The sequence below is a fragment of the Protopterus annectens genome, chromosome 12.part0 (genome assembly GCF_019279795.1).
Source record: "Protopterus annectens isolate FY-2018-M chromosome 12.part0, PAN1.0, whole genome shotgun sequence".
In the NCBI taxonomy this organism is placed as follows: domain Eukaryota; kingdom Metazoa; phylum Chordata; order Ceratodontiformes; family Protopteridae; genus Protopterus; species Protopterus annectens.
In genome coordinates, this window is record NC_056746.1 from 35,866,797 (window position 1) to 35,879,167 (window position 12,371).

The window sequence follows — 12,371 nt, forward strand, 5'->3', positions numbered from 1 at the left end:
GTATACACCTTTTTGCCCCATCTGTCCAAGGCACGAAAATCCTTTTCAGAGGGAATAGGATTTTTAGCTGAACCGGCCTTAGCAGCCTTGGAACCCTGAAAAATAGTTTCAGGATCTGCAGAAGGGTTCTTGAACAAAAATTGATGGGAATCAGGAACTCTATAAAATCTATCCGGTTTAGAAGGAGCAGGCGGAAAAGAATCAGGATTCAGGTTAGCTTCAGAGAAAGCATCATCCACAATATCAAGAACAGCAGGAATAGCCAAAGGCATCATCCACAATATCAAGAACAGGAGGAATAGCCAAAGGCATCATCCACCATATCAAGAACAGGAGGAATAGCCAAAGGCATCATCCACCATATCAAGAACAGGAGGAATAGCCAAAGGCATCATCCACAATATCAAGAACAGGAGGAATAGCCAAAGGCATCATCCACAATATCAAGAACAGGAGGAATAGCCAAAGGCATCATCCACAATATCAAGAACAGGAGGAATAGCCAAAGGCATCATCCACAATATCAAGAACAGGAGGAATAGCCAAAGGCATCATCCACAATATCAAGAACAGGAGGAATAGCCAAAGGCATCATCCACAATATCAAGAACAGGAGGAATAGCCAAAGGCATCATCCACCATATCAAGAACAGGAGGAATAGCCAAAGGCATCATCCACCATATCAAGAACAGGAGGAATAGCCAAAGGCATCATCCACAATATCAAGAACAGGAGGAATAGCCAAAGGCATCATCCACAATATCAAGAACAGGAGGAATAGCCAAAGGCATCATCCACCATATCAAGAACAGGAGGAATAGCCAAAGGCATCATCCACCATATCAAGAACAGGAGGAATAGCCAAAGGCATCATCCACAATATCAAGAACAGGAGGAATATCCAAAGGCATCATCCACAATATCAAGAACAGGAGGAATAGCCAAAGGCATCATCCACAATATCAAGAACAGGAGGAATAGCCAAAGGCATCATCCACAATATCAAGAACAGGAGGAATGGCCAAAGGCATCATCCACAATATCAAGAACAGGAGGAATAGCCAAAGGCATCATCCACAATATCAAGAACAGGAGGAATAGCCAAAGGCATCATCCACAATATCAAGAACAGGAGGAATAGCCAAAGGCCTGTGTTGTGGGAGAAGGAGGAATTCCCTAAGTCTCTTCTTGGAAGCGGAATAATCCTGACCTTCCCAATGAAAATGCTCTCTCATCTCATGCAGGGTTTCCACAAAAGAAAAATCTTCAGGGGAAGAAGCACAGGGAATAGAGTCCTCTGCATCAGAATCCTCATAAGGAGGAAAAGAATAATCCTGGTCAGAGGAAGAGACTGAAGACACAGAAGCCTGATCAGAGGAATCATAAGGAATATCCTGTCTAGGCCTTTTTTCAGGAGGAGGGTGAGACCCCCCCTAATCATTGTAAGTAAATCTTCAGCCATCCGGAGTAATTGCTTCTGGGACTTAGGAGCTGTATCCGAGGAAGCTTGAGAAGAAACCCTTGGTTTAACACGAGTCTTTGACTTTGCTTTTGTCTTTGTAGAAATTGTAATATGAGAAGGCCTGAAGACCCCTTCAGAAGCCGGTACCTGCACAGCAGTTCTGGACCCATCTGAAGGAGCGACGTCCGAAGGTCCTGCAGCAGATAAAATACTGGGCCTAGTTGGCTCCCCATGGGAGTCCGTGTCGGCCATCGCTTCCAAGTGGCTTACGACAGGGCTGCAAAAGCGCCTCACTGACGACAGCCGAACCCGAAGCTGGCTCCGGCTGCAAAATATCCTGTTTGGACCTCGGAGGCCTATCCTTGTCCTTGCGTTTCTTGTGAATTCCGGTTGTCGGTAAAGTATCCGATGACATCCTATAATTGAACCGTCTACCGAAATAATTCAAGGCCCAATCATACCTACGCTTAATCGTACGAGAATTAAACCTGGCACAAAACTGACAGCAAGAAACGTCGTGGTCAGGGCCCAAGCAAGGAAGACAGTAAGAGTGGAAATCTTTATGAGGTATTTGTTTTCCACACGATATACAATTATTAACTTTTTCTGACATCGGAGGAACAAGAAAAAAGTTTCCCCAACGGGGTACTTAGCTTGAGAAGAGAAGAAAAAAGTCTTCGGACTGACGACAAGCAAACCACGCTGTCAAGAATTCGCCAACCAACAACTTGCGAGCTGCTTTCCACCGCACGGCAAGAAAGACTGGAGAAGATGGCGTCGGCTGTCGGCTTTATACCTCTGCGTTCTGACGTCAGGGTACTTGCTGGTACAGCCGATGCCGGACCCAGACTTTGGAATTCTGGCCGACCTCAGGCTGCCTGCCAGCAGGAACACCCTACAGTTATGACTGCAACAGTGAAACACGAAGAACATCCTCTGGATATGATCCGGAGCACCCAGCGATCTGTTGTAAGGGACTCCCAGTTTGACAGGTGCTCCGACAACCACCCCCCGACTGCCTCCAGAGAGGGACAGTCGGGCATGTCCTCAGGGCTGTTGCGCGGGTCTGTCGAGAAAGGTTCTCTAGACCCGAAATTACGCGGCCCCCCCCTCCTGCCTCTGGGCAGGCGTCCACCTTGTCCTCCTCTGCCTCTAGAGGACGAGTGGTCCACAGCAGGATGGGATTGCTGAGACTTACAGAACCACAGCTTCTTTTGTCCCCTCTGATTCCGTGCGAAGGATCTTTGGGGATTAGAGAAGCAGACTCTGATGGCAGATAGCGTCTTCCCGTCCTTTTCGCTTTGGACCAGCGTGTCGCGAACAGTTTTGCCAAACAAGGCAGAACCGTCAAAAGGGCGTTTGCAAAGGACGCCTTGAAGGGATCCATGAAGTCGCACAGATGGAGCCAGGAGAGACGTCGCAAGACGACCCCTGCTCCGCTAGCTCTAGCGGTTCCCTACGTTGCATGGGAGAGAAGCCGCATAGATGTATTGGAGATGGATTTTAGAGTGGCCATTCGAGTCTCAAAAACCTTTTTGTCTGGGACCAACATGGACTCCGGGAGGGCTGCAGCATATTCTTTAATCAAGTCTCGCTGTAGCCTAATGGTATGTGTCATATAGTTCAGCACCCTTATGGAAAAGGTCGCTGAAGCAAACATCCGCTTCCCAATCCGGTCAAGCGCTCAAGATTCCTTATCCGGCAGGTGAACCGAAGAACTCTCCTGCGCAAGTTCTTTCTTGGTGGCCGCCACCAACATAGCATCAGCGGGGGTTCCTTTGGCCCAAGATGGTCTATTTGTGGGTGGGCTGAGGGACTGGCTCCACGGTGTCGGGCTCCTTCCAAGCCCTGGTGGTAATTAAGTCCACCAGGGGGTCGGCCGGAGGGGACACCCAGGAGGTAGATGGGCCTGCCTCAAAGGCCTCCAGGAACATGGACTCATCAAGGGAGGGCTTTTGGGCTGACCACCCCCCTCTGATACAAAACATTTCCATGATGTCTCCAAAGGAGACATCTTCAGTGGGTGACCTTGGGGAACCCTCCGTATCATCTAAGTCTGTGTCTATCAAGAACAGGAGGAATAGCCAAAGGCATCATCCACAATGTCAAGAACAGGAGGAATAGCCAAAGGCATCATCCACAATATCAAGAACAGGAGGAATAGCCAAAGGCATCATCCACAATATCAAGAACAGGAGGAATAGCCAAAGGCATCATCCACAATATCAAGAACAGGAGGAATAGCCAAAGGCATCATCCACAATATCAAGAACAGGAGGAATAGCCAAAGGCATCATCCACAATATCAAGAACAGGAGGAATAGCCAAAGGCCTGTGTTGTGGGAGAAGGAGAAATTCCCTAAGTCTCTTCTTGGAAGCGGAATAATCCTGACCTTCCCAATGAAAATGCTCTCTCATCTCATGCAGGGTTTCCACAAAAGAAAAATCTTCAGGGGAAGAAGCACAGGGAATAGAGTCCTCTGCATCAGAATCCTCATAAGGAGGAAAAGAATAATCCTGGTCAGAGGAAGAGACTGAAGACACAGAAGCCTGATCAGAGGAATCATAAGGAATATCCTGTCTAGGCCTTTTTCAGGAGGAGGGTGAGACCCCCCTAATCATTGTAAGTAAATCTTCAGCCATCCGGAGTAATTGCTTCTGGGACTTAGGAGCTGTATCCGAGGAAGCTTGAGAAGAAACCCTTGGTTTAACACGAGTCTTTGACTTTGCTTTTGTCTTTGTAGAAATTGTAATATGAGAAGGCCTGAAGACCCCTTCAGAAGCCGGTACCTGCACAGCAGTTCTGGACCCATCTGAAGGAGCGACGTCCGAAGGTCCTGCAGCAGATAAAATACTGGGCCTAGTTGGCTCCCCATGGGAGTCCGTGTCGGCCATCGCTTCCGAAGTGGCTTACGACAGGGGCTGCAAAAGCGCCTCACTGACGACAGCCGAACCCGAAGCTGGCTCCGGCTGCAAAATATCCTGTTTGGACCTCGGAGGCCTATCCTTGTCCTTGCGTTTCTTGTGAATTCCGGTTGTCGGTAAAGTATCCGATGACATCCTATAATTGAACCGTCTACCGAAATAATTCAAGGCCCAATCATACCTACGCTTAATCGTACGAGAATTAAACCTGGCACAAAACCGACAGCAAGAAACGTCGTGGTCAGGGCCCAAGCAAGGAAGACAGTAAGAGTGGAAATCTTTATGAGGTATTTGTTTTCCACACGATATACAATTATTAACTTTTTCTGACATCGGAGGAACAAGAAAAAGTTTCTAACGGGTACTTAGCTTGAGAAGAGAAGAAAAAAGTCTTCGGACTGACGACAAGCAAACCACGCTGTCAAGAATTCGCCAACCAACAACTTGCGAGCTGCTTTCCACCGCACGGCAAGAAAGACTGGAGAAGATGGCGTCGGCTGTCGGCTTTATACCTCTACTTTCTGACGTCAGGGTACTTGCTGGTACAGCCGATGCCGGACCCAGACTTTGGAATTCTGGCCGACCTCAGGCTGCCTGCCAGCAGGAACACCCTACAGTTATGACTGCAACAGTGAAACACGAAGAACATCCTCTGGATATGATCCGGAGCACCCAGCCATCTGTTGTAAGGGACTCCCAGTTTGACAGGTGCTCCGACAACCACCCCCTGACTGCCTCCAGAGAGGGACAGTCGGACATGTCCTCAGGGCTGTTGCGCGGGTCTGTCCGAGAAAGGTTCTCTAGACCCGAAATTACGCGGCCCCCCCTCTGCCTCTGGGCAGGCGTCCACCTTGTCCTCCTCTGCCTCTAGAGGACGAGTGGTCCACAGCAGGATGGGATTGCTGAGACTTACAGAACCACAGCTTCTTTTGTCCCCTCTGATTCCGTGCGAAGGATCTTTGGGGATTAGAGAAGCGGACTCCGATGGCAGATAGCGTCTTCCCGTCCTTTTCGCTTTGGACCAGCGTGTCGCGAACAGTTTTGCCAAACAAGGCAGAACCGTCAAAAGGGCGTTCGCAAAGGACGCCTTGAAGGGATCCGTGAAGTCGCACAGATGGAGCCAGGAGAGACGTCGCAAGACGACCCCTGCTCCGCTAGCTCTAGCGGCTCCCTACGTTGCATGGGAGAGAAGCCGCATAGATGTATTGGAGATGGATTTTAGAGTGGCCATTCGAGTCTCAAAAACCTTTTTGTCTGGGACCAACATGGACTCCGGGAGGGCTGCAGCATATTCTTTAATCAAGTCTCGCTGTAGCCGAATGGTATGTGTCATATAGTTCAGCACCCTTATGGAAAAGGTCGCTGAAGCAAACATCCGCTTCCCAATCCGGTCAAGCACTCAAGATTCCTTATCCGGCAGGTGAACCGAAGAACTCTCCTGCGCAAGTTCTTTCTTGGTGGCCGCCGCCACCAACATAGCATCAGCGGGGGTTCCTTTGGCCCAAGATGGTCTATTTGTGGGTGGGCTGAGGGATTGGCTCCACGGTGTCGGGCTCCTTCCAAGCCCTGGTGGTAATTAAGTCTACCAGGGGGTCGGCCGGAGGGGACACCCAGGAGGTAGATGGGCCTGCCTCAAAGGCCTCCAGGAACATGGACTCATCAAGGGAGGGCTTTTGGGCTGACCACCCCCCTCTGATACAAAACATTTCCATGATGTCTCCAAAGGAGACATCTTCAGTGGGTGACCTTGGGGAACCCTCCGTATCATCTAAGTCTGTGTCTGTGGTAACAGACTCGGGGGAGTCCAGGTGCCTCTTTTTGCACCGATGTTTCCGAGGGACCTCCTTGGTGGGACTGTCCGAAGAGGGCTCGTCCACGGGTTGTTGTTCCTCCACGGGAACTAGCTGGAGGGCTTGGGCAGGCTGTCCCGATGGACGGATGATGGAAGACAGACCCTCATACAGTGGGGGTACGGGTGGATCCGAAGCCCGGGTCAGGGATCTGGAGGACCTCGACAGTACCCTCTCCACTACCTCAAAAGCCGGAGAGCCACTCTCGTCAGCCTCTGAGAGCAATCTCCTCGGATCCGAGGAAGGGATCGGGGTCGGAGCCGATGCAGTTGGCACCAAGGCAGAGGTGTGCTCTGACGCCAACAGCGCCGAAGACACAGCAACTCCCTCGGATCCGACGCTCAGCCCTCGGCCCCGAGAGCTCGGGTCCGACAAGCTCGAAGGTATAGTCGGCGTCAAAGAGACCACAGCTATCGGCGCCGACAATTCCCAGGGTCCGAAAGGGCCTGGATCCGATGACTCTGAGACCCGAAAACGAGTCGGAGAAGGAGTGATCGGGGCAAATATGGGGGCTGCACTCCCCCCCAGAGGGGGGGGGAGGCAAGAGCATCCCCATCTGCATTTGGGTCTGTAAGAACCGATGCATCATCCGATGCATATCCGCTTCGGAGATGCTTCGGGTTGACCTGGATGAAATAGTAGAGGCGGGCTGGGAGGGCCACCTCGAAAATCTCGAGGCAGACCTATCCTCCTCCTCCGGCTCCGGCGAAAAACAGGGCGAACGGCGCTGAGAGGAGGGGGATCCGGAGACCCTCGAGGGAGATTTAAGCAGTTTCGCTGGCGGAGCCGAAGGATGAGATTCGGCCCACCTTTTGTGGGACTTAAGTCCTTCCTTATCCTTGTGCCTCTTCTCTCTAAGGGAAGAGGCACTAGTTTCCCCAGAGCTCAAACCCGATGAGGGAGGTTGAGTCCCGGGTAGAGCTAGGGGGATAGATGGCGCCGAAGCTGCCAAAGCAGCTGGAGCCCGAACGGGAGAGGAAGAAGAAGCTGACTCCTGGGGGAGCTTTCCCGCCAGGATCAGCTTGTTCTTCCTATCCCGAAGTGCCCGGGGGTTAAAGGCCAAGCACATCTGGCAGGCCTCTGACAAATGGGCTGCCCCCAGGCACAAAACGCACTGAGTGTGGCCATCAGCTGGAGAAAGCTTGTGGCCACACTCAGTACATTTAGAAAAAAACGGCCTTAGGCCCTTCAGACATCATTCACACACACACACACAAACATTAGGAGGGGGAGGGGAGTGAAGATAAGCTAGTAATTAATTTAACAAAAATGGACCAAAAACTAGCACAAGAAGCAGAAAAAGGGACTAACACACACACAACGACAACTTTGATTGAAAAAAGTTGGTTTAAAACCAGCAATGATCTCACCCAGCCAGGAGCTCTTCACAGGGAAGCTTCTTCAGCCGCGGCAAAAAACGATCTGAGGTAATGTGGTTGGTAGTAGGGGATTATGGGTAGGGGAGGAGCGAGGAGCTAGGAGCTCGGATCTTGGAGCTTGGAAAGCTGCCGGATTGGATCCGAGGTCGGATCTGAGACCCACAGGTTGCAGATCAAATGAAGTAACTACTTCAGATCTATAATTTATCCACAGAAAAAGTAGTTTAAACAACGTTTAACAATTTTTTACCATAAAAGTAAAAATCCTGTTTAAAAGTACATTAAAGTCATGAAACGGTCAACAAGTAAGTTTACTTAAGTAAAAATATAATGTTGAAAGGTTTTCCCTGAAGGGACCTGATATGCCTAGCAATGGAACACTGTACCAACCACTATTCCTTGAAACCAAGCAAATGAGTGGTTTTAACACTTTGAGGTACATTGTGGGAAGAAAGCTCTGAAGGATCTGGAGCCTAAACCTAATTTTTTACTCAGCTCAGTTTGACCTGACTAATGGTTCAGGTGAGTGGAAGGTCCTCTGAAGCTTTGGAAGCTGCCTTTCTTTCATACCCTATGCAGGATATAAGCTGTATAGTTTAAGTTACTGCAGCAGTGATCGTAATGATAAACACATGAAACTTCTGAAAATACGGGTACTGAATGTTTTGTTGTTGTTCCTAGTTGTACCAGAACAAAAAGAGATATGTAGTTGATTGTGTTCACTTCTGATACATCTTGAATTAGAATGTATACATTCTGTGAATTTATTTTCACAAAGATCAACAAAACCATAAACATTTCTTTACCTAAGTAAGCCCTCTAACAGAAGGAATAATTAATGCAACATTCACAGTTCACAAGCACAGAAGAAACAAGAAACCCTTTGCAAAGATATTGTCAGATAATTGGAAATAAATCACATTTAAAAGTAATTAGTAGTTCTTTACCTCTATCAAATTTAAAGATTGTCCCAGAACGTACACAGTGAGATTTGTCATCAAAAATCGAGGGATAAAAGACTTTGGAGAATACACAATGGATGCCTCAACATTGGTATCAGTAGAATCTACAATAAAAAGAAAAATAAGTATTTGTTTCCGTTAAACAGCAGCTTAACAAGTGTTATGCAATCTCATAAGTATTTTGGAGAAAGCACTGCTTTCACTTTAGAAATGGAAACGCAGATACACAAAGGTATTAAAACTCATAGGTGCTGCACGTTTACTTTTCTAACTTCATATACAGTGATGACAACTAGCCCATCTAAGAGGTGTAAATGCTTATTACTTTTTGCTCTGATTACACCAATAAGTTGAACAAAAAGATATCTGTCAGTGAGTTATGTGAAATGTTACTGTTACTGCTCTTATACTCCTCTGTATTCTGAGTGACATCTATGGCCTCGCTACAAAACAATTTATACTTGTAGTAAGACCATTTTGTAAAGCTTGAAAACTCAATGCAACATAATGTAAGAGGCACAAATCTTTTTAGAATCCAAGGGCTAGTCCCCAACATAAGCCAAACAAAACAACTTTGCTTCCTGCAAGCCTACTCAGATCCGTTGCTGTGAATGGGACAGCAGGTGAGGCTTTACAGCAGAGGAGAAAGGAAATGAGTACTATGTAGCTCAAGGTCATGTGCCCATCTTACATCACTTACTACCTTAAGAGTCATAGCAGGAGACAAGTATGAGACGTATGAGAACGTGTGGCATGAAAGCTGCAGCCTCCTAATCAGAATGCGACCTTCCCTTCCCACACCTTCATGAAGTGTGACCAAACATCTATACGGTTCTAGCAGTCAGAATGCAACCTTCCCTCCTGCTTCTTCATAAAATGTGACCGAACATCTCTATGGTACTAGTAGCAACTGCAAAATAGTGTTCTAGGACTAGATCCATAGTTCCAGTGACCCAACTGCATTTTTAAACTTAAGTCAAATATACAGCATTACACTATGTAGGCACTTATCTCTTGGTTAATTAACCACATTAAGAATTCAAAGCAAGTGATGCAGGATGGCGTACTAGTGCAGTGGTTGCATTGTCGCCTCATAGCAAGATGTGCTCTGGTTCGGTTCTTGGCTGGAGTGCCTTCTGTGTGGAGTTTGCATGTTCTCCCTGCGTCCATGTGGGTTTTCTCCAGGTGTTTCGGTTTCCCCCCATGTTACAAAGACATGCATTTGGAGTGTTTCTCCCCAGGCCTCCGCTGAAACTTGGCTTCATTTCAAGTCAGACTTTCCCAGTAAATAAATTTTAGATAAATAAAATAAAAGTCATACTGACCTCCCAGTTTCAAAAAAATCCAAGCTTGCACTGTCTTTTGCTAATCACAGTAGAAATGAAAAATGCAACTTACTGAGAAATAAAATGTGGACTCTGCTGTTGTATACTGTACTGAACCACGGGCCACGGTGATAACCAACATGTTTTAAAGCAGATGCAGTTAATGGTACCTGGGCTTCATTGTCAGCCACAAAATTTCATACATTTAAGTAACATAAATGTTGTTCCTCAGTGCATTATGAAACAAAGATATCCCGACTTCGGAAGTCACAAATTATGACAACTGTAATACCACTAGTAAACATTTTTAATCATTACAAGTATAAAAGGAAAGGAATATGAGTGGGATGCCCAGATTGATAATTTGTGAGAGACCTTAGTATGCAGTCTTCTAAATCAATGCTTCTGTTCTAGATCACTGCTTCTGTTCTAGATCACTGCTTCAGCCTCATACATTCAAGCACTTCTACTGTTATACAGCCTGAATATGACACATTTAGGAGGGAAAACACAATAAGCATCAACAAAAGTGGCATTACTGAATCTAGAAATGTATTTTATGTAAAACATTACGAGTATGTAAACATTTTTGGAACAGTAATATCTATAAAAATATATAGTGTACTATCTGAAACTGTGCTTTAGCTGTTTTAGTAAGTTGCTAAATCATATAGTTCCAGTTTAGGAAATATCCTTCATCTGTCTCTTTCCATAAATTTAAAATACATCAGATGAGTAGGGGCATGTTTGTACAAAGGTTTCATACTTCTACAGCTGATGGGCACAGGAGGAGTAGCAGACTGCACTGTGAGATTTTACCATAACGAATAAGTGGAAATGTGAGCATAATCCTCAAAGGGAATGGGCAAAGAAGACCCCCTAATGGGGAGGACAAAGATAACAAAACAATGAGAGTTAGGATGGCAGAGAAAGAGGAGAAGACTGCTGACTTACTATCACAAATGCTTGTGTTATTATTTTTATTATTATTTTGTGTTTGTTAAGCAGGATAGTCCAACCAAGTGAAAGTCTCTTTTCAGTGGGGTCATGAGGAGAAAAGTCCCAACATTGTAAACCATGATATGGGCACAATACATAGGTACAGATGCAGTATTACACTCGGTTAAGTGTCAAGAGAATAACTGTGGATCAGAACTATACAGATGTCACCATAAGACACTTTAAATACTTAAATGCTGCAAGAAAACCTAGCACATTGTACTGTACAGTTCCTTAAGGTTTGCATTAGAGTGCAGTTATTTGGTATGATGTAGGTCTTAAGAAAACCTAGCACATTGTACTGTATAGTTCCTTAAGATTTGCATTAGAGTGCAGTTATTTGGTATGATGTAGGTCTTAAGAAAACCTAGCACATTGTACTGTACAGTTCCTTAAGGTTTGCATTAGAGTGCAGTTATTTGGTATGATGTAGGTCTTAAGAAAACCTAGCACATTGTACTGTATAGTTCCTTAAGGTTTGCATTAGAGTGCAGTTATTTGGTATGATGTAGGTCTTAAGAAAACCTAGCACATTGTACTGTATAGTTCCTTAAGGTTTGCATTAGAGTGCAGTTATTTGGTATGATGTAGGTCTTAAGAAAACCTAGCACATTGTACTGTAGAGTTTGTTAAGGTTTGCATTAGAGTGCAGTTATTTGGTATGATGTAGGTCTTAATAAAACCTAGCACATTGTACTGTACAGTTCCTTAAGGTTTGCATTAGAGTGCAGTTATTTGGTATGATGTAGGTCTTAAGAAAACCTAGCACATTGTACTGTACAGGTCCTTAAGGTTTGCATTACAGTGCAGTTATTTGGTATGATGTAGGTCTTAAGAAAACCTAGCACATTGTACTGTACAGTTCCTTAAGGTTTGCATTAGAGTGCAGTTATTTGGTATGATGTAGGTCTTAGAGCTCTACAAGCAGAACGTTGTGCAAATAGCAGTAATAATATGATTGTAAGTGAAGAATAAGATGAAGGTAGCAGTAAGAATGTGATTTTAGGGGAAGAATAAAATGAAGGTAGCAGTAATAATATGATTTTAGGGGTAGAGTAAGATGAAGGCAGAAGTAATAATGTGATTTTAGGGGAAGACTAAGATGAAGGTAGCAGTAATAATGTGAATTTAGGGAAGAATAAAATGAAGGTAGCAGTAATAATATGATTTTAGGGGTAGAGTAAGATGAAGGTAGCAGTAATAATGTGATTTTAGGGGAAGAATAAGATGAAGGTAGTAGTAATAACATGATTTTAGGGGTAGAGTAAGATGAAGGTAGCAGTAATAATGTGATTTTAGGGGAAGAATAAGATGAAGGTAGCAGCAATAATGTGATTTTAGGGGTAGAGTAAGATGCAGGTAGCAATAAAAATATGACTTTAGGGGTAGAACAAGATGAAGGTAGCAGTAATAATGTGATTTTTAGGGGAATACTAAGATAAAGGTAGCAGCATTAATGTGATTTTAG

The 12,371-nt window shown here is 45.6% G+C and overlaps 1 protein-coding gene across 1 annotated transcript in view; it reads right to left on the reverse strand.

Moving 5' to 3' along the window:
• LOC122816125 overlaps positions 1-9,520 on the reverse strand; it is a gene marked incomplete in the record, with an annotated part of 1,432,330 nt that extends 1,422,810 nt beyond the window's left edge. The window contains 2 exon segments of the mRNA XM_044088884.1: positions 8,565-8,683; positions 9,463-9,520. Coding sequence (XP_043944819.1) covers positions 8,565-8,683; positions 9,463-9,520 — 177 coding nt within the window.
• Between the last annotated feature and the right edge of the window lie 2,851 nt (positions 9,521-12,371).